The sequence below is a fragment of the Exserohilum turcica genome (genome assembly GCF_000359705.1).
Source record: "Exserohilum turcica Et28A unplaced genomic scaffold SETTUscaffold_3, whole genome shotgun sequence".
NCBI lineage: Eukaryota > Fungi > Ascomycota > Dothideomycetes > Pleosporales > Pleosporaceae > Exserohilum > Exserohilum turcicum.
This window is the reverse complement of record NW_007360136.1, coordinates 1,774,169-1,799,449: the sequence shown is the minus strand read 5'-3', so window position 1 is coordinate 1,799,449 and position 25,281 is coordinate 1,774,169. Positions and strand designations below refer to the sequence as shown.

Genomic DNA, 25,281 nt, shown 5'->3' with positions numbered 1-25,281 from the left:
AATCGCGTCGAGCAGGTATACCAGCGCGTCGGTGGCGGGATTGTTCGTTTAGTACACGTTGTAGACAGCAGCAGCGCGACGATTACTTTGTGTTTAATAGAGATTAATAGAAGAAATAGCAAGCTGAATATCTGCTTTATTCAAAGCTAATTGAGTAGCGCTACGTTGAGCCATTGTTCGTTGAGATAGGAGAGGTGCGCAGGTTTGGTGGGGTGCGGCGCTCGCTTGCCTGCGGCGCTCGCTTGCCACATACGTTATATATATATATATATGCTGTGGATAAGGTATGGATATGCGTATACGTGATATCTGAGTAGAAGTAAGTACCTTGGTAACTATCGCATCCTACTCTACCTAACTAACCAAGTAGTACATACATACATACATACATACATACATAGCACAGCATATTGCTAGCGTTAATATGGAACTCGAAATTGAAACCAAAATCAGGCCTACGTACACGCAATGTAAACGAGAAGTTTGTGGTTCGAAATCAATGCATTAATGCAAAGTAGAGATCTGGATGCTGGTGTGCAAAGGAGGGCGTGGGGAATAGAAAGGGGTGTGATGCATGGACTTTGGAAGGCAAGGCTGTGGAAGCGAGGGGAGGGTAGAGGGGATTTTAGTGGGTAGAATAGAGTAGAGTAGAGTAGAGTAGAGTAGGGTAAGTAGATTTTGTTATGGAAATTTTGGTATGGCGTGGTATGGCGAGATATGGTGTTGAAAGGGGGGGGTGTAAAGGAGGGAGATGGTGTGTTGGTATGCTGGTCTGGCTGGTTCAAATGCCCTGCCTGTGACTGGCGTTTCTAGCCGCTCTAGCAGCCGTAGCCGTACTGGCCCTTCTCGTGTTTGTCATGTGGGTAGATGGCTTAGCACGGCTAATTTCGCACAGAGGTTTCTAACATCTTGGTATTTATCCAGTTACAAAGAGACATATGTAGATACACAGCTTCTCGGAGCCAGGTATTGTCAGTAAGGCCCTACGCAGAACACATGACTAATCTTACTACGCAGCTAAAGCCTCAATAAGAAAGGCAGAAAGAGAAGAACCCAAGACATTCTTGCCGCATAGTGGATATCTGTAAAGAACCCGTTCAAAAAGGGCAGCCAGACAAGTCCTCCTCATTCATCCCTCAAAACCACCATGCAACAGTGCCGAAAGCCGCATTTGCTTCATCGCCCCCACACTCGCCTTCGTGAGACACGCCACCTTTTCAAACCGCGAGTCATACTGAATCGTGTATGTATCCAGCATATCTACAAACGCCCCTTCGTCGGGTGAATATCCATCCAAACCATCACCGGCAGTAGGCTCCTGCACTTTGAGTAGCACACGTGGATTCAACACGGAGCTACGCGAGGGCAAGTCCAGAATCCGAGTCGTAGTTGCACTAAAAATGTACGTGCTGCGCTGGCGGATGGCTTCTGGTTTCCGTGTTAGCCCGTCGCCGCCCGCGGTGGAAATGACGAGGCCGATCATGCAGTCTGGCAGCTTCCTGGCGATGATAAAGGGATAAGTCTTCAGACTGATGGCGCCGCAGGACGACGGTATGTCGGCGGGGGAGGGGCAGAGCGAGAGGCGCGGGAGAGGCAGCCAGCCAATGTCTCCGACTGCGAAGACGTCCTGGGAGACCTTTTGGATGGATTGGTAGCGCGGTTTTACGGCTATGAGACTCTCGGACGAGATTTGGGTACTGGCGCTGGCGTACTTGTCAGGGACCGTGGCTGGCATGGGCATGCTGGTCCACGTTCCCAATCCGGGAATCTCAATATTACAGCTTGATATATAGGCGGCTTTGCGCATGGCTTTGTAGGCGGATGCGATAAGGTGTGTGGCCTGCTCACGGTCATCTTGCAGCTTGTATGCACACACCTGGATCTTGGCCCGGAGATTGGATATCTTTTCGTAGCATTTGCACCAGTCCGAGCCCACGACGCCTGAACGAACCAGGGCTTCCTCCTCCTTCGAAACTTGTTCTTCCAGATTGCAGAGCTCGAGCTTAAGCTGAGCACATGTACTCGCTTTCTCAAAAGCAACAAAGGCCCCCCGAGTTGTCTGTGCATTAGACACAATACGTGCGACGTCTTCGACACTGATAGCTGATGGCGTGATTTTGTCTGTGGCCTGGACTTTGTTTGCGGTTGTGGCGCCAACAAGCTTTGTATGCTGAATTTGGTGCTCTTGGAGCTTGCTTGACTTGGCTTCGACTACCTCTTGGATAATGGACCTTGTTTCCTTGCTTAGGGTGTCCTGTAATTTCTTCACTGCGGCTTCGTATTCTCCAAGAACTTGCCCATACCTTTTGGCCGAAACCGTAGAGACCGAAGCCTCTGTATCATTGCGCTTCTTTTTCGGAAACGGTCCCCCCATATCGCAGTTGAGTAAGCTTGCAGTTGGAAGGGTGTGCAGCACTGAGGATCCTGAATAGCTGTTTCAACGAGAAACACGAAAGCTTCTTGATGTGTTTTTCTGTTTTCGTTGACGAGATCAAGGGAAAATTGCTGTGAGATGGGTGGTGTCACATCTCGCTTCTCAAGTCACCTTCACTTTCACAACAAACGGCCCTCCTACCGCATTCAGTGGGACAATCGTGACTTTAACATGTGATAGCTTTGAACAACTACATACCTTCATCGCTACCTGCCCACCTACAAGCAACTCTCAACCTTCTTCCTGACCTCTGCTATTCTCGCCCCCGTAACCCCATCCTGGATATCTCCATCCTTGAAGATGCTAAAACTTGGCATTTGCCTAACGCCCAGCTCCTGCGCAATATCCTCGCATTCCTCGACATCGTATGTGTAGAATTTTACATTGGGATACTCTGTTGCCATCTTTGCGACTTCGGGCGCGACAGCCTTGCACGAGGGACACCAGGTTGCTGTGCCCTCGAGGATGGTGACACCTTCGTACATGACGGCTTTGAGGTACTCTGCTTTGGAGTGGAGGGTAGGGATCTCGGGGGATGCCATGGTGTGTGGGTGTATGAGTGCTTGGTATAGGGGTTGTTGTGAGGGTATGAGGGGTTGAGGGGGGTTGAGCAATGTCGTGGGGTAACTTGTAAAGCATGACGTCATTTCACTGACCCGCGATGAAGCTGGGTATTAACTGGACATTGTAAGTAAGACAGGCAGAGAATCTTGATAAGTGATAAAACCTATGTGAAACCGTACGCACGCCTTGCTAGAATACACTCTGCTTCTTGTCGTTGCATCAAATCAACAGCCCTCAGCTTCCCAAACTCTTCTCATTCCGCAGTCAGACAACATGGCGCCCAACTCACAAGCTATTCAAAAAGACCGATATCGGCAAATATCATCATAATTCAAACTATCAAGGTATCATAATCTCATCTTCCCAACTGCTCGACTAACCACGTCTATTCGCCTTTGCCCTGCTTCCCATAAAACGCGTCCTCACCACCGAGCGCCTTGAGCGCCTCAGCCGAGTTTTTCTTCGACTGCTCGCTGGTATCTGTGATGATTGTGTCAGCAGGTATTTATACAAGTGTCATGTTGCGCGAGCGAGAACGACAAGCGCACCCACAGGGAGAGATAGAGAGAAAGAGAGAGAGAGAGCTAGAACCCCCCCCCCCCCCAAAAAAAACATACTCGGATTACTCAAGTTCGCCTTGTGTCCCGCAGCCTGATGGCTAATATCCTCAACGGTGTTGTTAATGTTCTGGTCTGCCTCGCTGAGACCCGGTGCGGTGATGCCTTGGTGAGAGGGACCTGACATGTTTGTTGTAGCTACAAGGGGATGAATGTGTATGTGTATGTATGAGGATGAAAACTTTTTGTTGGAATAATGTAGTATTAGTAGTGGAAAGTATACTTCTTTATATATATATATATATATATATATATATATATCGGATACACTGACGCAATACCCCAGTTTACCCAGTCCTGTCCTGTCCTGTCCTGGCCGGTCTGGTCCAGCTTACACGCATTTGCGTGCCATCTTTCCAGCCATGCCAGACAGCCACATTACGTCTTCCACTTCCACTTCCACTTCCCCTTGCACCAGTTCCAGTGCCAGTGCCAGCATGACGCCAACACCCAGCCCCGAGACAAAACAGCGATGTCATACATATCTTGGCGACTCGAGTGCATAATCCCATTCCTACACCCACCCACCCACACCCAGGCCCAGGCACCCCAAAAAAACAGCAAATGCTTATGTGACGCCAGACGCAGGCGCTAAAAAAAAGGGGGGGGGCCGATATCCGCGTTCCGATATCCCGAGATTCGACATTTACGTAGCAGCAGTAGTATTCTTTGCTCACCTACCCTTCCACCCTGTTTCTCTCTCTCTGTGTCTCTCTCATTATCCTAACTATGTACATATCCCATCCCTTCCCCTCTCTCCTCTCTCCCCACTGCATGTACTCACCCACCAGCCCGCAAACTCGCAAGCCGCGATTCCCAGTGTCTCTCAATCCAATATCCGATATCCAAGGCACAACTTAACTTTCACTACCACTACCACTAGGTGTAGCACTCAATTTCCTGTTAGCACGAAACACCAGGATCAAGGTGGTGTGCAAGGAACGCGGTCTGTGCCTGTGTGTGTGTGTGGAGTGTGGAGTTGCTATACAGTAGTGGAGGTTATGACGGCATACTCGCAGCTCGTTACGCGGTTAGCACTTCCGGATTGTCGATCATCGACAAGGGGGTATCGGAAAAGACGGCTCTCTCGCTCACTCCCACTCCCAGCTCCTACTCTCGATCGTGAGGGTGGTGGTGTGGACCCAGCAGCTGTTGCATTTAACGATCTGCGATGATGAGGTGTGTGTGTGTGTGTGGGCCAATCAGCATGCCATGTAGGTGTAGGGAGGATGAGAAGTGGTGGGACTTTTTGATTTTGGGCTGAGATGGTGGTGATGGTGTTGCGAGGTCTGAGCTACATGTTGCACCTACAACCTGCAGAAGGGATGGATAGATGGATATGCATAGGAATGGCGGGTTGGTATACAGTGGTTTTCTACTAGTATTGCAGTAATAATAGGTAACAACACCCGTGACAACCATGTAAATCCTCATCTAATCTATCTGTATCCCCTTACTGTCGCATTTTACAACTCATTGTGCTGAATCTTTTCCGCATCCTTCTCCTTCTTCTCGCGCAGCTGCTCCTGCTCCTGCACATCCACCAGCTTCTGCTCGCCCTTGACTCTCTTTGCCAGCGCCGCAATCTCCTCATCATAGACATTCCACTCGGGAATCTGTCGTCTCGCGCGGTCGAGCTTGGGCTCTTTGGTCTGCGGGTTGTTGCAGAGATCAATGGTCTTTGCTTTGGCAAGATCCTCATCGCTGCACCATGTCTCGCACCACAGCCATTCTTGCGGCAGGCTGTGGATGGGAAGGTTGAATTGCATGTTGTTTGGCAGATCCTGGTCCAGGTTGGAAAGCGAGTTGGGGTCGGCTGAAAGGGCGTGGTATTGCTGGCGGAGCCGGTCACCGGCGGCGAGCTGGCGGAAGCGGTTGAGATCGACTACGTAGAGCGCAGAAATATGGTAAGGACGGCCACGCAAGAAATTGGCCCAGTATCCAGTCTTCCAGAAGCGGAAACCTTCCATTTCGGTGCGCGAGTCACCCATGGGAGTGAAGCCATAGGGCGCGCCCTTGAGATCGTGTTGGACAAGCTCGTACATATCAGTCCTGACAATCTGGTCCGCATCGACAAAGATGACCTTGTCGAGATCCAGAGGAAACAAGACGTCCAAGAAAAGGATTTTGTAGCCCCAAATCTCGCGCTGCTTCTCCGTTTGACCACGTAGCCAGTGAGGCCACTTGTACGTGACCATCTCGTACTCGAAGCCATACTCTGCGGCCATGTGTGGCACAAAGGACTTGAAGCTGGGCGAGAGAAACTGCTCAATAAACCAAAACTTGACAGTGTGCTTCGTGTGCTTCATGACCGAGAGCATCATAATGTTCAGCATGCGCTCATACAGATGGCCTGACGCAACGGAAAAGATGTTGATGTCTGCCTGTGTGCCCTTTGTGACTGCTTTTCCGCCCAACAGCAAATCAGCGCCCTTCTTGAAGACTTTCTCCGAGTCAAAGTTGACGCCAATCTTGCCTAGGAACTTGTTGACCTTCTGCGCACTCTTACCAGCCAACTCGGAAGCAAGCGACTCCTCTGGTGCGAGAACGTCAGCCGTTTCTTGTCCAGGCTTGCGAGATAGTCGTGGGAAGATGGTGGCTCCTTGGAAGCTCATGAGTGCAATCTCGGTAGTCTCGTCGCCAGGCTGGGGAGCGTAGCCAATTGGACCCGCACTGTCGAGGTTGAAGACCTCCTGGGACCGACCGCTCTTCAGCTTAATGTTGTAAAATCCAGGGTTAGCCTTGAACTGCAAGTAGCCCAGGTTAGCCATGATGATGGTGTCAGCAAAATGCGGGTCTTTCTCAGTTTCCAAAACGACCTCGACCCCTCGAGGTGCTTGCCCGGCGTTCGTAGTATCGCGAGAGTGTCCTTCGATGAGAATGCTCTCCAGCCCATAGACAGCATCGACGTTGGAACCGGCTGGAATCGTGCTGAGCTTGATATTGTCAAGATCATAGATGGACTCTATTGGCGCGACGAGCCATGACGGAGGCACATCCATACCAAGGTTCAACAGCGCCTCCTTCGGGATACCAGAGAAATGGGCTCCCAAGCTTCCCACAGATCCGTCCGAGTTGAAGTGAGGTCGGGCTTCAAGCACATATCTATAGAAACGCTTAACAGGGAGTTCCTGCAGCATTTGCTTAGGATTCAAAAAGATCCTGAGATGAACACCCTCCATGTCGCTCAAGGCCTTGAGAATCGGAACCCACTTTTGGGCAAGCTCGGTAGCCGGGTCCACAGAAGCCACAATTTGGAACACTGCTTTGTCCTTGTCACCCTTGATAATGGCAGTGTGTTCAGCAGTCCATTCATTGAACGTACTCAACCTCAAAGTCGAAGCCGTTTCAAAGATGCCCTCTGGAACATCCGAGACGGTGGATAGCGCAACCAACGATTGTATCTTGGCAATATCGAACGGCGACTGTATCTTGTCCAAAATCTGGAGCTCAGTGAGCGCCTTGCTTAGAGGATCAGTACGCTTTTTCGTCTCGTAGCTGATTAATGTCTCCATGTCGTCTTTAGAGAACGTGTATTCTTCTGGGATAGGTCCGACATGGCGTCCATTGACGACAAGGCTGTGTTGTCCTGGCTTCAGACCGAAAGCGTCGTAAATGGGCTCGGCGGCTTTCCAGAATAGTCTTGACTCTGCAGGGAAGGAGACAGGTTTGGATTCTCGGGCCAGGAGTTCTAGCAGAGTTTCGATTGTGAGCTTGCCATCAGTCTTGGAAGCCCCCAAGATGTTTTCTGACACCTTGGACTGTTCTGCGCCGGCTTGAGGGTTGTGGATCAATACAGCTTCCACGTTCGGGTTGGCTTCACGGAAATCTGCCAACGACTTGAGAAGCGCAAGGCCATTCTCCGAGTCAAAATCCGCGACGAGCGCAATATGCACCCAGTCGCTCTTGCTTGCAGACTCTGATGCGTACACCCGTGGCATCTTGTTGTAGATGTCGCCATGGGCCTCTTCAAACTCGGCCATGTTGATGAGTGTGATGTTCTGTTCCTTCTCGGGAATGATCAAGGGGTTACGCCTACTAGCAGCCTGGAAAACAAAATATAGCGGGACCCAGCTTTCTTCATTGAAGGCGCCTTCAAAGACGCCCTTTTGAATTTCGCGAAGATCCATGCTGATTCGTTCACTGACGGTCTGGAGCCACTCTTCAGTCGCAGGAACAGGAACACCGTTCACAAAGACTGGTGCTCCTGGGCCTTCTGCAGCCAGGCGCTGCAAATACTGTTTAGCGCCTGTAATGCGTCTGGCTATATCTTCCGAGTTCCAAACATCTTCAAACGTAAGCGATGTTTGTTCCTCGCGGAGCGTTGATGTCTTGACAGTTGCGTCAAAGATGGCCTTGTCTGGCTGTGCGAGCTTCTTGTTGTCTAATGATGATTGCAGATATACTTCCATGGCAGTGATGCTATAGGCTTCCTGGAGGTGGTAGACGATTTTGGCCTGGGCTAGGGCTTCGGATGTAAGAGTTTGAGGAACGAGACCCCAGCGTATGGGAATGCCGCGTTTGACCAGGTTGAGAATGGTTTCAAGTAGATTTGTCACATCGTTAGCGGAGGTGAAGTCAACGGATACGATGGCGTTGTGAATGTCTCTGCGGCAAGACGGCATCTGACCAGGGAATGTTCGTTGCAAGAGAGCCCTGAGGTCAGTTGGCCAGTTTTCATATCTGTCATCGTTCTCGATATCGTTCAGCCAAATAATGACGTCGCCACCTTCGGTTGCATCCCTAAAATCGTAGCGTTGTGGTTCGCTTTCTGACTGCGTTTCCGCAATCGCTGAATGCGACAAGAGAGAGATGACTTCGGGTCCAGAGAGGCCCTGGCTGCGGATGCCATTGACGAGTTTTCGCTCGCGCCGCAGGTGTGCCAACAACGAGTATGGGTTGACATCACGAGTGGGTACTTGCACGCCGTTGATCCAAATGACATTGTAGCCAGTGGGCAGCAGTTGTTCGCGATTCTTGATGTGCTCTTCAACAAATGCGTCGGAGGCGTTGTGGGAGGCGATGATGGAGGAGTACTTGGGAAAGTCCTGAACGAGCTTTAGAAGGGTGTCCATGGGTTGCTCGCTTTGCGTCACGAAACTGGCGGCTTTGAGCCCGAGATCAGCCACGTCGTCCTTGGACAGGGGCTTGAGATCGGCAACGTCTTCTTCGCTGTTCAAATCAGTGTCCATTGGTTTCTGCGCCGTGTTCTTGTCACTCTCTGCTGCCTGCCTGTCGTCTATAACAATGTAGTCTGTGCGCTTCAGTTGGAGCGCCACACCATATCCATTGACGACTAGAGGCGATGCTGGGGCCTTGGAAGATGGCTTGTGTCTCACACGGTACGATGTCTTGCCTTGCTTGGCGGTGCTGCTCAGTGTCTTGTGCCATTTTTTGAATTGCGGAGCGGTGATGTCGGCATAGAGGATGGCGGGTAAAGCTGAGGTGTTGCCCAGTATGCGGTCAAAGGGCAATTGGTATGTCCTGTCAGCCATCAGTCACTTGCCACGTCCACTGCGCTGGGTCACGCACCGTTCGCTCGCGATTTTGCCAAAGGGCTCATCCAGGTGGACGGAGCAATATTGCTTTCCGTGGAATGACGCCCATATTTCGCATGCATCCGTTTGCTCGGCAGCCAACGAGGGCTCGACGGATGTATTGTAGAATTGGTAGTGTGCTTCTATGCGTGGCGCAGCCGAGCGGACGGAAAGGGCAAACTCAAAGGACGAAAGAGCTTCTGGCTGCGTGATATGGCCATCGCTCTGCAGCAAGTCTACAAAGGCGGTATACAGCTCCTGCTCTGTAGTCTTGTCGTCAAAGTAGCCCTCGGATATGCGGTCGAGAATGGGGTAGTATGCGGTCGCGTTCTCTTCTGCAGCGGTTTCGCTAGATTGGTTAGCATTTGAGCCTGGCTGTGCATGAGGCTCCTTACAGCAGCTCGACGAGATATGGGGCAGGGCTGAAGGCAGCCTGCAATGCGACATTGATGCTGGGGCTCGCCAGTACGCCAGTGTGGCGCAATGCGCTGAGCACAAGCAGTGCTTTTGCACCGAGTGCAGCGGGCGAGGCTCTCATGCTGCGAGCGTTGCCTCAATTCGCTGCAGACGTATGGTGCTACAAGGCCGAGTTGGTGAATTGTGTCCACAGTTGGACCGGGATGTTATGAAGTTGCAACGTGTAGCATAACTCGGTGGGCAAGACGCGCGCGTAGGAACAATAGTGTGTTTGCTTGCACAGGCGTGGGCCGGCGGTCCAATGCCTCGAGTGTGGTTATGAATCGTATTCAAGAAAAGACACCGTCACCAGCCACGAGCTCAGCAAGCTGCCGTTGCTGTCGTGGTCGAAGAGTCTCCCGCGTCTGGCTGGCGATCCATGCACCGGGACGCGGCTATCTTATCTTATCTTATCTTATCGATCCCGGGCGCCGAGCCTCCGATGCCGCCGCGCCTTCATCTGGTTTACGATGCGCTAGGCTTTGCTATTAACAGCGACAGAGCAACGGCCGGGCGTCGTTGCTAGCAAGGGTGGAATACGAACAGCAATGGCTGCGGCTGTTGAGAAAAGGAACATGCTGGGACGCTTCATCATCATACGTGTCCTCTGACGAAACGTCACCCAGAGTTTGCCTAAGACGGGGCGTATCAGAGCCTATGGGGGCACGACCCTGCCGCTGCTAGACTGCTACACCCTGGGCCTGTTGCCGCCCCCTGTGACGGCGATTGCGCTGGTTGACAGTTCGGGGACAACGGCGCGTGCTCGCGACATGGAGTCGGCGCAAAAAAGCCCAATACAACCACTGGCTCGTCGAAGGAGGCATGGCGTGCGGGCTGTCGGTGGTGAAGATGCCAAGCCTCTCTCCGCTGGGGGGGAGCGGGACGCTCGGAAAGGACGCGACCACGACTACGTACGACGAATACTCGTCCAGGCTTGGTCGCGGTATCGTATAGGTGGTGGTCGCAAACGCCTATTGCTTGCGCGTATCTGCGCCAGCGTTCCCGCTGTTTCGCGGCTGGGCTCTCTTAGCCTGCCCGAGGCGACAGCGTGTCGCGAGCAGCCGTATATGTCGTTACGCTGACAGCTGATGTGACCTGCACATAGACATACTTGTAGACATGGAGAGGCGCTGCCGCACAACTCAGGCCGGCACAGGCACACACAGGCACAGAGAGGCGTCCAGCGCCCTGCCAAGCAGTTGCACGGCGAAAGCTTGTGTGCAGGGCGTGTTGCAGGGCTAAGATTAGCCAGACAATACGAGGAGCGCGCTGCGCCGTCTACCAGCCCAGCCCATGCTCCACCAGACAAGGCCGCCTCTTGCTGACGACTGTTTTGGCTCCTCCGCCGCCCTGGTCTCCGCGCAATGTTCTCTGCTTCTCCTCCTCCTCCTCCTCCTCTTCCTCCTCTTCCCCTCAATGCGGCGCCTCTAACACGACACGCCTTCTCCGCCTCCCCCTCCCAGCCGCCCCGTCACCATGCTCAGCGGACCGCCAAGGATTGTGCCCTTTGTCTTCGTCTTCCTCGCCCTCTGTCTCGTGTGGTGGTATCTGCACGCCGCCCCCGGCGCAGCCTCGCCATCATTGGCATGGAGGCCCTCGACGCCCGCCCACGCCAATCGCCCAGCATCGCTGCGCGGCGATCCTCTCGACTTTAGCATTCCCTTGCGCTTCTCCGAGGGCCAGAGCAAGCCGCCAGGCAGCAATTACACGTACAAGATTGTCGTGCCCAAGACCAAGGACGAGGACATCAGCTGGATCGCCTTTGAGATTCCCGATGCCCCGCTGGTTATTTACGAGGTCGACAACCCCAATGCCGAGTACAAGGTGCCCAAGAACAAGGGGCGCGAGGCCATGGTATGTGTCGCTTTTGCCGCTTGCTTGCCTTGCCCGTTTGGCGGCTAACAGCGTCCCCCCAGGTGTACCTCTCCTACATCATTGACCACTACGACGACCTCGCCGACACGACCATCTTCATGCACGCCCACCGCTGGGCCTGGCACAACAACATGCTCCTCGGCCTCGACTCGGCGCAGATGCTCAAACGCCTCAACCACGACCGCGTCGCGCGCCTGGGATACATGAACATCCGCTGCCACCACGAGCCCGGCTGCCCCGACTGGATACACATGGATCGCCCTGGCGGCGACTTTGACTTTTTCCACAAGCCCGAGGAGATTTACTGGCGGAGGAGCGTGTGGGAGGAGATCCACCCGGGAGCGCCAATTCCCCCCTCCTTGTCCGGCACCTGTTGCGCGCAATTCGCCGTGTCGCGCCAGCGCATACGCGAAGTGCCCCTCGAGCGCTTTATCCACTACCGCAAATGGCTGCTGACCACTGGCATCGACGACCAGTTCTCGGGGCGCATCTTTGAGTACATCTGGCACTACATCTTCACCGGCCATGAGATACTCTGTCCAGCCATGAACTCGTGCTACTGCGATGGCTACGGCATTTGCTTCGGTGGCCTGGCCAAGTTCAACGAATACTTCAAGAAGCAAGACGAGCGCAATGAAAAGTTTACAGAGTACGACAAGTACAACAAGAAGAAAGTCAAGGCAGAGCAGGACTCCAACTCACCCCAACTCACCCCAGAGGAGCACAAGAACATGACCGATCTCCAAGCTGTGGTTTCCGTCATGGACAAAGAGCTCGACGAACTGAGAGACGCTGCGAAGAAGAGGGGCGAGGATCCAAAAGCCAGAAAGGAAGAGACCGAGTCTTGGGATTCGACGCACATCTGGGACTATGCGCCACAGCACAACTAGCCGCGTCCGGGCGCGCAATGAGACTTGATATTGGTTCGCATGTCCGGGATGCAAGGCGCAAAAGGCGTTGATCGAGTTGGCGTTTTCGAAACTGAATTTGGCTCCGACGGTTTCTCCATCCCTGAGAGTGGATGAGCACGGGGTTTAAAAGGTCGTGACGCTATCATAGATACCTGCATATGTACACATTTGTGTCGCTATTTGACAATGATAGAAGGGGTGCTTGCTTTTCTCACCTGTGAGATCCATTTGTCCTTGACATGGACATTCATTCTAGTGGTGAGGTAGAGGCGTCTCTACATTCTGCGGTCCTCGCTACCAATGTTGTTCTTGCTTACCTACTCGATGCACATGTCGCCTGTACACGATATGCACGTGCTAGGACCAAGCAACAGGGTCACGTTTCCAAGCAGCCCCCGTCCTACAGAGACCCTTATTCCTCTGCAAACCCTCTCACGGCATTGCTACCGAACAACGAAGCTCTTCATTCACAAATCGCAAGACACAGACTTGCAATCATGCTTCTTTCCCTCACAATTTCCCCAACGGCTATTGGCGGTGCGCCTGCCTCACTGCTACCCCCTTCTGCCACTGTCACGTTGTTTGAATCTAAGCTTCTACACTCGCTCAACCACTCTTTGCCTTACCTCCAAGGCAGCACTTCTACTTCTCTGGTCTTTAATATGGTCTACGTGGTTGTTTGCTGACGTGTTTGTCCACTGGGCTTTGGCCTGGTACGCGTGAGCCAGTTTGGTCACCTCGCACCCTCTCACCCACTGGCTATCACCAAAGAGGTTGAAATATGCTCTAGAAGCCACGTTCACTTTCTCGCTTACGTACCTTAAGTATAGCGATATGCGCTCATGGCACAACTCTGCTTTTGCAGCACACACGACACCGCGATCCGCACCCGATAGATGCTGTAGCTGAGTCTGTCTATGCGCAGAATGCTAGCCACAGGCAATGCCCGCGCCGGTACAAAACCAAACCAAAAGAGAAAAACACGAAACGGTGCCTCCTCGCAGAACCAACATCATACTAGTATGTCGACCTGCACCGACTTTGCGCGCTCAAAGTCTACAAAGTGGTCACCGCCCCTGCCAATAACATCTGAATTGGAGGCACTTCGACAGCTCAAAACCGAATGGACGCGACACTCGGGCGCGCAAACTACACACGATAAGCGTGATTCAAAAAAGCGGCTTCTCATCGTTGATCTACACGACTTTGAGGTTTATCGTTCGCCCGATCACTACAAGAGAGCATACGAGCTGATGAGTCTGCATCTACTCGAGCTTCCTGTCTCCAAGAGATTGTGTTTCGACGGCTTTGTCCGTCTAGGAAACGTTCATCACTACATCCAAGGCGTACCGATCCAGGATAGCTCTATCGAGGGATATGGAGATGATCAAGATCCAAAAATCACAGCATACATTCGATCTGAGCTCGCCAACAATGATCCAACTTACGACATCTGGTACCGGCTGAAAGAGCCGACACTTCAATATCGACGCTTCCACGACCCTTTTCTCTGGGTAGCTCAGTTGGGAAAGCATGTCATCGACTACATGGAAGTTTCTCTGCGTTCGCTGAACAGTTTCCGTTCAAATTTCCATTTGTTTCTAATGGAACGCTTTCGTGGTCACCGCGACTTTGAGCAGTGGCATGCAGCGTTCAGAAATCAAAGCGACTTCCGAGTCGCCGTTAACGCTTATATCGATTACTTTTTCAATCAGGCGTACAATCTGCCAAATTCCGAACATTTACTCGATCAGCCCATATGGACTGACTGTATGGCAAAAGCCCTAACAAACACGGAGCCACAAGCTGATCCTCAGCCCACACTTGCGACACCACATGTGTATGCCTGCTTCCGGGACACGTATTTTGGCAAGCAAATGCAGGAGATGCGACCAAGCAGTGCCGTCCAAACAGAAAAAGAGCGCAGGAAACGCAAGCTCGGATTCGCAAAGTCGAGGGGGCCACCAGCTTCATTTTCTGTCGACTTGTCTAACCTGCGCTGCCAACCCTACGGGTCAGAGCCTGTGGCCGTTAGTGACATTATAGCTTATGTGCCGAACGAGACAGACACAAAAGTCTGGAGAGACACCCGTAGTGATTGGCTCGCATACGTCCAGAGAACTAAACGTTTAGACAACGGGGTTCAGAGATTATTTGTGCTATGGATCTACCGCCACTATGATACTCACATGGCTAAAGCAACGTATCCGTTTCAAAATGAAGTTTTTCTGTCTGATCACTGCAACTGCACAGGGGAAGAACTCCTATCGACTGAGATCAAAGGAAAATACGACGTCGACTGGTCTCCAAAAGTTATCGATTCGAAGCGAATTTTTATCCGGCAAACTTATAATGCACAAGAAAGTGCATTTGTAACTGTTAAAGACGAGCACAAGACGTGCAGATGCCAAAAAGAACGAAGCACACGGATGGACATGGACAACTACCGTTCAGGCGACACGGTCTATTTGCAGAAATCTCTCCATAACCAAGACATACTAGAGCCAGTCATCATCCAAGGAGCTGACGTAAAAGGTTCGATTATCGTACGGAAGCTTCTGAGACTAGGACGTGATTGTGCCAAGTTGGCAAAACAGGCCCATCGATTCTCTGTAGCCTCTAACGAACTCATTCTCACGGATGCATACGAGGAAGCACACATCTCCCAAATTCAGCGCCGTTGCTCAATTCATTTTGTCCCAAGGTTGGACGTGGCAAACGATCAAATACCTTTTCCGTACAACCGTGGAGGTGCCGGCGATTTTTGGTTCATTTCAATGGGCCTGACGCGTAGGGATGGCAAGAGACAACTGATATTTCTACGGCAGCTACCACAGAGCGTGAAGCAATGCCTTGAGATAGGAATCGACCGTAAACTGAGGGGCATAAGCATCTTTAGTGGTGGCGGTTCATTGGACAGAGGTCTTGAAGACGGAGGGGCAGTGGAATTCCACACCGCGATAGACACTAGCCTACACGCTATTCGCACGCAGCAAGCGAATATCAAGGATAGTGTCCGGAAGAAGTTCTGTCCGTACTGCGGTTCCGTCAACGACTTCTTACACTCGGCGCTCGAGGGTGGAGCAAAGGGCATTGTTCGAGTGGGTGAAGTGGACATGATATCGGCTGGATGTCCTTGCATTGGTAAGTATGGTAAGACATTCAAGGCCCGTAAACTTGCTAATGGCTACAAAAGCCTTTTCCTCACTTCAAAAAAATCCGTTGGGCCTCCAGTCGCTTTACAACGCGTCCCTTGTGAGCACCTTCTGCTCTTTTGTGGACCTGTATAGGCCGTTGTATGGCGTATTCGAGAACGTGATCGATATTACATCAACTAGTCGTGGTGGTGTTGAGGTCCAAAACATCTTTGCTCAAGTGGTAGCTTCACTAGTGTCAATGGGCTACCAAGTCAACCAATGCATCATGGATGCCTGGAATTTTGGCAGCCCACAGCAGCGATCTCGTCTAATAGTGACCATAGCCGCTCCCGGGCTCAGCCCAATTGAACAAGCATGGCATACCCACGGAACGCCAGAAAATACAAAGCAGAGAAGCCTCGGGGTTCTGCCCAGTGGGGTGCGATATGGGGGACGTGAGCATTATCCAACTCCGTTTGATCACGTTCCCGCATCAACAGTGGGTCTCGGGCTGCCTAATATTGGCAACGGCCTTACACAAACATGCATTCCGTATCCGGATCATCGAGTACCGAATTTGCCAACCTGGCAAAAACGAGACCTTTTGAAATACATCCCACGCCAGCCGCCGGGTTGTGGTTACAAAGAAGCTGAAGAGCGTGGGCTTATACCACCTCATCTACAAATCATCAAAGATGAGGAGAGAATTGGAAAATCATACAGGAGGATCAAGGCAGCTGGCCTCGTGCCGACAATAACAACGGGCATCTCGGTTGGAGATGCCCAGAACGGCGCCAATATACACTCGCATGAGCCCAGGACCATTAGTCTTTTGGATGCTCGCCGCACACAAGGATGGAGCGATGAGGAACCAATCATTGGAACTCTAAGGGATCAATACAGAATTGTTGGAAATGGCGTGGACCGCAAAGTGGCTTTTGCCGTAGGGCTAGGACTACTTCGGGCCGTTGAAAAGAACGAGGCTGAGTTCACGTCCACCGGAACTATGGAGACTTCTCCTAGCCTTATCGAAGATGTCAGCGATGACGATTCTACTTCGACGGCCCACAGCTCCACAAAAATGTCTGCGCGACCTCAGACAAGGCGAAGGCTTAGAAGTCCTACTTCATCTGTTGCAAGACACGAAAAACCGCAACACTCCAAGATGGTCGAGCAACCGAGAACCAGAGTGCCAAAACCCACCAGCAGAAACGACACGACTGTCGTGACCACTCTTCCCCAGACCCTCACAAGCCGCGTGAGCAGACTTTCTCTATCGGCAACACGCACCGAAGCAAAGACTACCACACACCGGATTGGCGTCAAGCGCTCCCGACGAAATTCTTCACACGACACGCTCTCACACGATGACGACGACACATGGCGCCCAAGCGAGCCCCCAAGAAAACAGACACGCACCAGCGTGACACGGGACTCGGTCCAACGACGCCGTACACGGCATTCCGGCTCGTCGGTAGAATTCGTCCCCAAGAACTGGGACAAGAAGGTCGAGGTAGAGTACCGTGGTTACGAATGGCGACATGGGGATTTTACATGACGGATGGGTGTAAGATGGGAATCAGACGGGAGTGTTGTTGTTGTTGTTGTTTTTTTATTTTAATTCGTGGCTTTTGGTTCAACGTTGAAGGGCTACTTGGAGCCAGTTTGTATGGGTTCATTATATGTGGCATTTAACTCGTCATATCACTGCACATGATAGTTTCGCTATTTGCATCTATATGTTCGGGATAGATAGATAGATAGATAGATAGATATGTAGAAAGCCGGAATATCGAAACGAGTCATCCCACTCTACGCATTCTCCGTACAATTCGCCCCCAGAGAATTCCATCCGTTTTTTTCACTTCCACTCCACACTCCAAGTCTGTTGTCCCCTCCGAAACGGCACCACGTCGACGCTCCCGCCCTGCTTGGCCAGCACATCGAGAATCGTCTCCGCGCCCTTCCTCAGCACAACCGTCTCGGCCTTGTTCGCCTCAACCTGGTAGAACCGTCTCCCCCAGACGCCAAAGAAGCCCTCGAGGCCCTCCCACGTCACCTCCTCCTTGGCGATAACACGCCTCTCGACGCCCTTCTCCAGCGCATCCAGCACGTAGCCCAGCGCATACGGCTGGGTAAACACACCGGCCGCCACTTTATCCTCGCCACGCTTCTTGATGCGCGGATGGGGCGCGGAATCGGTGCCGAGGAAAAACCGGCCGTTGCTCTGCACGACGGCGCGGAGCAGCGCATCGCGGTCCTCGGGCGTTTTGGCTACAGGCTTGCAGAAGCAGAAGGGGTCGCCGGCCCAGTCGTCGATGATGAGCGAGAGATGGTGTGCGGTGATTGTGCCTGCGACCGAGGGGCCACAGGAGAGCACCGTGGCGAGTGCGGCGGCGGTGCTGCAGTGCTCGAGGATAATGCGCAGATTGGGGAAGGCGGCGTGCAGGGAGAGGAGGGTAGGTAGGAATGCTGGTTCAGCGTTGAGAATGGTGATTGCGGTGTTTGTAGATGGTGATGATGCTGATGATGAGGAGGAGGAGGAAGATGCTGGATCGACGGGGGCGTGGGCCGGTGTCGAGGGTACTTCGCCGTGGAGGTTCAAGACCATGTTTTGGCGTTCCATTTCCGCGAAGACTGGGTAGAACAGCTTGTAGTCTAGTACGCCGGATGAGGAGTTCTGTTTTTTTTTGCATGGGTTTGTTAGTAGGGTTCTAGGACCACTGCTACTACCACTTCTGCTCCCTACTCTTTTTCTGCTCCTGCTTCTACTACTACTACTACTACTTCTTCTTCTTCTTCTTCTTCTTCTTCTTCTTCTTTCTTCTTCTTTCTTCTAACATGAAAAGACTAGTGGTGCAAACATACCGTAGTAACGCCCGCCGGATACGACTTGACACCCGTAATTCCAGCCTTCTTGGCCTCGCGAATCACCTCGGGCGTGATGTCTTCGTGCAGGTACAGCGACATGAGGTACTCGACATTAGGCTCGATGGCCCTGAGCCGATCGCGGTACTCGAGACATTGCTGGACTGTCGTGATTGGCGGGACGAGGTTCGGCTGTATTTCATGTTAGAATACACATTGTAACCGCCCTCCCTTTTTTTGGTTCGTTCTTTTGTGTGGCTGGGTTTCGAGAGTTTGGCTTGATGATATGAAAGATTTGAGACTGAAATTGGAGAAAGCGGTGGAATGCAAAGAGAAAATAGGAACGCTTGAGATGTGATAGAGAAAGAAAAGGTGAATGAAAATCAAAAAGACATTTGAATTATTTGATGACGAAACATACTCACCATAACGTAAACGGTATTCACTCCCCCCTGGCGGATAGTAGGTGTGACCAGCTGTGACATTTCTCCATCGCGCAAGTGCACATGAGCGTCAAATGCCCCAGGTAGCTCAATCTCTTGTATCTCCGTGATATCCATTGTCTCCGAATGCAGGCTGTTTGAGAAAATATGTCTCAATTGGGCGTCAAAGACTTTTGTCGTGGGGTTTAACTTGTAGAAAAAGCAATTTTGAAGGTCGCCCGAAAGCGGGGGACGCGCTAGGCCAAATGGGGATGGACACCATACAGATCAAGCAGAGGTTGAGGTGAACTCTTTAAGCATTGGACTATCTAAGTAGAGGACTCATTTGCTCTCTGATACATTAAGAGACTACATGCCGAAGATTCTTAGTCTAGAATCCGTATGTGCGCCGTAATCATGCTCTATGTAACGCCTATCCCAGCCGCATACACCAAAGGGTATCAAATCCTCCCAACATACACGTGCTCCAGGAGCAAACCTTGACACATGTAAAATGGGAGTTACAAATAATTCAAAAGACGCCGATAACGAGTTCGATATGTGTGAAGACAGGGCAGCCTCCACATTCTTCCAAGGGTAGACGGTCTCGATGACCTGCACCAACGGCGTGGAGTTGCGACGGTGTTGCTCGTATGATTAGCCAACAGCCTATCTCCCCACACTAGAAGGTGCAGCTGGACTGTTTAGCATTCCAGCAGATGCCTCGTTCTCTAGTGATATCTTCATTTCCAGCCACGAGTAAAAGTTTGGCGAGTTGCAAAAGGTCTCGTACATGCCATCTCTTGCTCGATGCCTCTGTATCGGTCCTGATCCCCGAAATTTGACACTGGTCCCGTACTTGCTAACGCTGCTCAGGAATTCTCGTACCTGGAAGCTAGCATACCTGCTGTTGCCTCCGGGTGTTACGACGTGGGATGTTGCGAGATAGCGGTTGATGGGCGCGATGAACTGAGCGGTGAGTTCGGCAAAGTGGCGGCGGACGATGGGTCCGAGTTCTCGAGTTTGGTCACCGAGCCTAAGTAATGCGTCAATCCGTGACACAATCGTTGGCTCTGACTTGAGGAAGCGCTTTGGGGGCGTGTGAACTTCGATACCACCGCCCGGGAGGTCGAGAAGTGCGTTGCGACTTGACTTGTGATGTAGCGAGTGGTGACGGCGCATCGGCACGGGTCCGTCGAAATTCTGCAGATACAGTATGTGCGGTCGAGCTTTGTGACTAGCCTCGGCGGCAGCGACGATTCGCTTTAGCAAGAAGGGGTTGGTGATGCCGATAACGAATGGCGTGGGTGTGCCGCCATCGATGCCGATACTCTTGAAATTTGCCTGCATAGTCATGTAGGGCTTGACTACACCAGCATAGGGAACCGGGCAGATGAGGTCAACAAGCGAAGACACGGCCTCGCTTGCCAGCTGGGGGGACTTTGCGATGACGATGATGCTTTCACACAGGATCAGTTTCTCGTAGAGCACATAGAGGTCGGTGATGCAGGGCATGTAGTGCATGATGCTGTCCCACGATCCAATGGGCTCATATGCATAGATAGATAGAGGCGTATCGGATATCAAGGGCGTGGGGCCAGGAAGGCCCTGCAAAGGAAACGACCGGTGTGGGGCAATATCCAGCCTCAGCATGGTTCCCATGAATGGGAGGTCATGGCGGCCTACCGATGGGGGCATCCACGTGTTCATCTGCGAGTAGGCCGCCTCCAGCGTAGTTGGATCGCTAAGGTAGCCTGATTCGGTCATCTTGTGCAGGATGCGGTAGTTCAACGAGGTGAAGTTGTGGTGGGAAACCAAAACCAGCGTTCGTTGGTTGAAGCTTCTCTTCATTGAGCCATCATACTCCTGGCGGAAGACACACGAGCCATACAGCGTGTCTGCGCTGCCATGGGGCGCGTTGGGCGAGGTGATTTGGATGTCAGGCGAATTGTTGGTAATGGCAAAGTGGTAGCAAAGATCCTCGGCCGTCTCTGTATTTTGCTGCTCGGGGAAGCTGCTTGCGTCTTAGAGGGGCAGGGGCCAAGTCAAATGTGCATACGGTACCTGTTGAAGCATATGGCGCTCAGGTCGGCGGCCGAGAAGGGGACTTGTGGGGGATAGAGAATCTCGATTTCGGGACTAGGCCAAGGCTCAACATGACGTGCATCCAGACGGTGCGTGTGGAGCCTAACCTACCCTATGTCGACATTGAAGTTGCAGACGATGCTGTCGCCGTTAGTCTTGGCAGCGAGGGGCTCGGGGCGTCGCTGGGGACTTACAATGCCACGGCCCAGTGCTTGAAGCCTCCGGTCGCAATGGGCGACAGCTTGGGCTCTCTCAGCCGGTCCATGTCGTCGTCTCGCCGGTCCCGACGATGGGGGGCCAGCAGCTTGTTCTTCAGCTTCTCCATCAAAGGCCCCGGGGCACCTGACAGGCGCAGGTGAAGGCAGAAGCGTAAGGTGAGGCGGATGGGCGAGGTCAGGGCGAGACGGAACCTGACCAGCAGCCAATAGACTAGCAGAGGTTAGCGGCCAAGGGGGCTGCTGGCAGTGGGCAAGGCCATGGACGGGTGGGTGGCGTTTAGACGGGCAGGGCGGCGCCGTCGCGGGCAGGCCATGGCAACTCCATCAGGCGCATGCGGCGAGAAAAGGGGAGGGCGGGCGGGCGAGGGAAAGAAAAAAACAGCAGAAGGTCTTGCATTGGCGCGTGTTGGACGTATGCGCATGCACAGGTACTATTCGGGGCGCGGGCGCTTGTGTACGATGACGTGCGGGCCCTCGACTCGCGTGGCTCTCGGACCCTCGTCGAGAGAGGAAACACCAAGGCCGCACGCAGGTGAATGGAGCTTTGGCCCGCCCTGCACCCCTCCCCCTCCCCTCGTTCGATCCACGGCAGCGGCAGCGGCACTGCCACCAGCACCAGCACCGCTCTTTTGCCTTTTGCCTTTTGCCCTCTATCCCCCCCCCCGCGCTGGGCACGCCACAGCACCGCACGGCATGCGAGACGCGGGCAGCTGCACCATGTAGTAGAGCTGTCCTGCAGCCACTCCCTCACCATGGACGCCAACATCACCAAAGCCCTCAACGACAAGCTCTACGACAAGCGCAAGAGCGGCGCCCTCGAGCTCGAGGGCCTGATCCGGGACGCCCTCGCTGCCCAGGACCACGACAGGATAGCCCGCATCGTCCACCAGCTCTGCCACGAGTATGCCTATGCCGTCCACCAGCCCCACGCCCGCAATGGCGGTCTTATAGGATTGGCCGCCGCCTCGATAGCCCTGGGCCCGGTGCGTACTCACCCTCCATCGTGCCGACTTGGGCTAACCCGCGTGCAGGAAGTCGCCCGCTATCTCGAGGAGATTGTGCCCCCGGTCCTGGCATGCTTCAGCGACCAAGATGCCCGCGTTCGGTACTACGCATGCGAGAGCATGTACAACATTGCAAAGGTGGCAAAGGGCGAGATCCTCGTCTACTTCAACCAGGTCTTTGATGCGCTCTGCAAGGTGAGGACGTGCCTGTGACGCCCTGCCCCGCCTCTCCCCTTCTCGTCGTCCAAGAACAAGGCTGACATGGCCGCGAGCACGCAGATGGCCGCAGACTCGGAGCTGTCTGTCAAGAATGGCGCAGAGCTGCTCGACCGCCTGATCAAGGACATTGTCTCGGAATCGGCCGCCAGCTACGTCTCGGTGCTGCATACCTCGGACGAGCACGACGGCGAAGAGGAGCCGTATCCATACGCCTTTAGTCTCGAGCGCTTCCTTCCTCTGCTCGAGGAGCGCATCAACGTCATCAACCCCTTCACACGATCCTTTCTGGTTGCATGGATCACCCTCCTCGACTCGATTCCCGATCTCGAACTCATTGCCCATTTGCCGCGCTTCCTCGGCGGCCTCTTCAAGTTCCTGAGCGACACCAACCAAGATGTGTACACCATGACACAGGCGGCGCTCGACAGGCTTCTGAGCGAGATCAAGAAGATTGCTCGGATCAAAAAGGGCATAGAGGAAAGCAAGAAGAGCACCAGCAAAGACGAGCGCAGGAACTCTGCCGACAGCATCCACAGCACAAGCGACACCTCCGACTTTACACCTCTCGACACCCAAGACTCGATCGACGACCAAGGCGACGCGGATGAGGGAAGCGGCTCCATCTCGGGAGACAGCGGCAAGTCGATGAATGGCGATGGCAACTGGATACCCGGCCAAGACGTCCATGTCGATCATCCCAAGATCCTCGAGATACTCGTGGGTTTCCTCGTCCCGCCAGCTGGTGAGCCCCGCTTTCAGAGTCCAAGGTCCAACTAGGCTAATGCACGTAGACACTGAAGAGGAGCAGACGGAGATCTTGCTCGCGGCGCTGCGCTGGATTGACAACTTCTTCGACATTTGCCCAGAAGACATCATGCCGTTTGTCCCGAGCCTTCTGTCGCACGTCCTGCCCAGGATGTCGCATGAAGTCGACACTGTGCGCAAAGCGGCCGTCAAGGTCAACGCTTCGCTCATGGACTACATCCTGTCGCTATCTGACGACAATCGTCCACGCGATGGCGGGGCAAGTGGACAGATCCAACTGCCGCCTTCCCTATCTGAGCTCGGTAAAGAGCTTACTGGCACGCAGCGGCGAGACTCTAACCTATCTGGCCGATTGCTCAAGGCAGTTATCCGTGACCAAGCAAACAGAGTCGAGTCAGCTGATGGCAAGAGTACGCGGTCCCCTACACCAGCAGAGGACAGCGGGGCAGCCCCTCGGCCCATACCAGAGCTTGATTACCAGGCCGCGGTTAGCGCTCTGACGTTGCAGTTCTTGAATGAGCACGAAGCCACTCGGGTTGCCGCGATAGCATGGCTGATAATGCTGCACAGGATGGCGCCTGGCAGGGTAAGCACACTCGGAGCTACGCCTATACGGTACTGACGTAGATGCAGATACTCACAGTGGACGATGGAACCTTTCCCGCTCTGCTCAAGACGCTGTCTGACCCGTCAGATGCGGTTGTTACTCGTGACCTGCTCCTGCTGTCCCAGATCTCTCTACATAGCGATGACACATATTTCACCTCGTTCATGGTTAACCTGCTGAAGCTGTTCTGTACGGACCGTAGATTGCTCGAGACGCGCGGCAACCTCATTATTAGACAGTTGTGTCTTACTCTCAGTGCAGAAAGAATCTACCGCACCATGGCCGATTGCCTGGCCAAGGACGAGGATGTCGAGTTTGCAAGCATCATGGTGCAAAACCTAAACAACAATCTCATCACGGCACCAGAACTCGCAGACTTGCGGAGACGACTAAGGAATCTCGACAGCAAGGACGGCCAATCATTTTTTGTTACTTTATTCAAGGCCTGGTGTCACAACGCCGTAGCTACTTTCTCACTGTGTCTTCTAGCCCAAGCCTACGAACAGGCCTATCATTTGCTTCAAGTCTTGTAAGTAGTTGTGCGTATCCTAGGCACAGAGACTGACAGTACCAGTGCCGACCTTGAGATGACGGTCAATATGCTCATTCAGATCGACAAGCTCGTGCAGCTCCTCGAGTCTCCTGTATTCACCTGTAAGACTTGTTGACAGGAGAACGATGGACATGATTACTAATACAAGCCGTTTAGATCTCCGCATGCAGCTTCTCGAGCCTGAACGGTACCCACACCTGTACAAGTGCATGTATGGGCTGCTGATGCTGCTCCCTCAATCGTCTGCCTTTGCTGCGCTTAAGAATCGCCTCAACAGCGTCTCAGCCATCGGTTATCTACACATTGCGCCACAGCGCAGTGCCTCGACGTATGTGCACCCTTCCTCCTCCCCCTCTCTCAATCACTTGCGGCAAAAAAGCTCAGACGCTGGCACCAACAGTAGTACCAGTAGTGGTATTGCCTCTACTGGAGGAACCGCCATGTCCAACTTCGAACGCCCAGGTAGGTTGAAGCCAAGAGATGGACTGGGCGGTCCGGAAGCAGGTGCCATTGTCAAATGGAACGAGTTGCTCGAGAGATTCAAGCAGACGCAGGAGAAGGCTAGGCGCACTCAGAGAATGGCCAGTATGGGCGAAGAGGAAGAGGAGGTGCAGGAGAAGATGAAGATGAACCCTACCGCCCCGCCCCCGCCTGTGCCACCGAAGAATGTAGGTGGGATGCGACCAGGAAGCCCTGCAGGAGTCATGAGGCCCGCTCCTCCACCTGCGGCGCCGGCTCCCGCGCCGGGACACAAGCCACGATCGAGTCTGAGCAACCTGGGGAGGTTCGCTGGCGGCGTAGCAGGAAGAAGAAAGGACAAGAGGTAGCATGTGAAAGACGAAAGTGCGGCGTGCTGCCATTGAGAAGACAGACAGGTACTGGGTCTTAGTTTAGGCACCCAGGCTGGTGCTGACTGGTTTTTGCATGAACTTTGCGTAGGCGCGGGTGGTTTTTGGGAGCATTGTGTGGCGTCTGTTTGGCGCAATGATGACTTTGTTATGATACTCTG

At 53.2% G+C, this 25,281-nt stretch overlaps 9 protein-coding genes across 9 annotated transcripts; 3 read left to right on the top strand and 6 right to left on the bottom strand.

Moving 5' to 3' along the window:
• Positions 1-1,129: 1,129 nt before the first annotated feature.
• SETTUDRAFT_20556 (uncharacterized protein) lies at positions 1,130-2,374 on the bottom strand (the record flags this gene model as incomplete). Its single annotated transcript, XM_008028715.1, has 1 exon — positions 1,130-2,374. One exon carries the CDS (start codon positions 2,372-2,374, stop codon positions 1,130-1,132), a length of 1,245 nt encoding a protein of 414 aa, XP_008026906.1.
• A 221-nt stretch (positions 2,375-2,595) lies between these two features.
• SETTUDRAFT_163778 (uncharacterized protein) lies at positions 2,596-2,994 on the bottom strand. Its single transcript, XM_008029337.1, has one exon. It carries the CDS (start codon positions 2,974-2,976, stop codon positions 2,653-2,655), a length of 324 nt encoding a protein of 107 aa, XP_008027528.1. The 5' UTR covers positions 2,977-2,994; the 3' UTR covers positions 2,596-2,652.
• A 389-nt stretch (positions 2,995-3,383) lies between these two features.
• Positions 3,384-3,742, bottom strand: SETTUDRAFT_89997 (uncharacterized protein; the record flags this gene model as incomplete). The annotated part of the gene is made up of 2 exons (XM_008029336.1): positions 3,384-3,478; positions 3,616-3,742. The coding sequence occupies 2 exons, from the start codon at positions 3,740-3,742 to the stop codon at positions 3,384-3,386; spliced, it is 222 nt and encodes a 73-aa protein (XP_008027527.1).
• Positions 3,743-4,974: 1,232 nt separating this feature from the next.
• SETTUDRAFT_137335 (glycosyltransferase family 24 protein) lies at positions 4,975-9,690 on the bottom strand (the record flags this gene model as incomplete). Its single annotated transcript, XM_008029335.1, has 3 exons — positions 4,975-9,099; positions 9,148-9,501; positions 9,548-9,690. The coding sequence occupies 3 exons, from the start codon at positions 9,688-9,690 to the stop codon at positions 5,082-5,084; spliced, it is 4,515 nt and encodes a 1,504-aa protein (XP_008027526.1). The 3' UTR covers positions 4,975-5,081.
• A 1,341-nt stretch (positions 9,691-11,031) lies between these two features.
• On the top strand, positions 11,032-12,786 carry SETTUDRAFT_163777 (uncharacterized protein). The gene is made up of 2 exons (XM_008029334.1): positions 11,032-11,462; positions 11,525-12,786. Exons 1-2 carry the CDS (start codon positions 11,085-11,087, stop codon positions 12,371-12,373), a joined length of 1,227 nt encoding a protein of 408 aa, XP_008027525.1. The 5' UTR covers positions 11,032-11,084; the 3' UTR covers positions 12,374-12,786.
• A 630-nt stretch (positions 12,787-13,416) lies between these two features.
• On the top strand, positions 13,417-16,504 carry SETTUDRAFT_90128 (uncharacterized protein; the record flags this gene model as incomplete). Its single annotated transcript, XM_008029333.1, has 2 exons — positions 13,417-15,538; positions 15,591-16,504. Coding segments are annotated over 2 exons (3,036 nt in total), but the record flags the coding sequence as incomplete, so codon positions are not given.
• Positions 16,505-17,255: 751 nt separating this feature from the next.
• Positions 17,256-18,996, bottom strand: SETTUDRAFT_117522 (uncharacterized protein). The gene is made up of 3 exons (XM_008029332.1): positions 18,825-18,996; positions 18,400-18,591; positions 17,256-18,211 (listed from the first exon to the last, which is right to left on the bottom strand). Exons 1-3 carry the CDS (start codon positions 18,957-18,959, stop codon positions 17,393-17,395), a joined length of 1,146 nt encoding a protein of 381 aa, XP_008027523.1. The 5' UTR covers positions 18,960-18,996; the 3' UTR covers positions 17,256-17,392.
• Positions 18,997-19,490: 494 nt separating this feature from the next.
• Positions 19,491-21,171, bottom strand: SETTUDRAFT_91091 (uncharacterized protein; the record flags this gene model as incomplete). Its single annotated transcript, XM_008029331.1, has 4 exons — positions 19,491-20,835; positions 20,886-20,960; positions 21,018-21,047; positions 21,101-21,171. 4 exons carry the CDS (start codon positions 21,169-21,171, stop codon positions 19,491-19,493), a joined length of 1,521 nt encoding a protein of 506 aa, XP_008027522.1.
• A 705-nt stretch (positions 21,172-21,876) lies between these two features.
• Positions 21,877-25,099, top strand: SETTUDRAFT_91286 (uncharacterized protein; the record flags this gene model as incomplete). Its single annotated transcript, XM_008029330.1, has 7 exons — positions 21,877-22,107; positions 22,156-22,323; positions 22,408-23,089; positions 23,139-23,698; positions 23,746-24,248; positions 24,294-24,382; positions 24,429-25,099. The coding sequence occupies 7 exons, from the start codon at positions 21,877-21,879 to the stop codon at positions 25,097-25,099; spliced, it is 2,904 nt and encodes a 967-aa protein (XP_008027521.1).
• Positions 25,100-25,281: the final 182 nt, after the last annotated feature.

What these genes read in the sequence shown, in the direction of transcription:
- SETTUDRAFT_163778 (XM_008029337.1), bottom strand. Translation starts at nt 2,976, where the DNA reads ATGGCATCCCCCGAGATCCCTACCCTCCACTCCAAAGCAGAGTACCTC.
- SETTUDRAFT_163777 (XM_008029334.1), top strand. Translation starts at nt 11,085, where the DNA reads ATGCTCAGCGGACCGCCAAGGATTGTGCCCTTTGTCTTCGTCTTCCTC. An exon ending in ACAAGGGGCGCGAGGCCATG is followed by an intron (nt 11,463 to 11,524) that starts GTATGTGTCGCT and finishes GCGTCCCCCCAG; the next exon opens with GTGTACCTCTCCTACATCAT.
- SETTUDRAFT_117522 (XM_008029332.1), bottom strand. Translation starts at nt 18,959, where the DNA reads ATGGATATCACGGAGATACAAGAGATTGAGCTACCTGGGGCATTTGAC. An exon ending in TGAATACCGTTTACGTTATG is followed by an intron (nt 18,592 to 18,824) that starts GTGAGTATGTTT and finishes CATGAAATACAG; the next exon opens with CCGAACCTCGTCCCGCCAAT. An exon ending in ATCCGGCGGGCGTTACTACG is followed by an intron (nt 18,212 to 18,399) that starts GTATGTTTGCAC and finishes AAAAAAAAACAG; the next exon opens with AACTCCTCATCCGGCGTACT.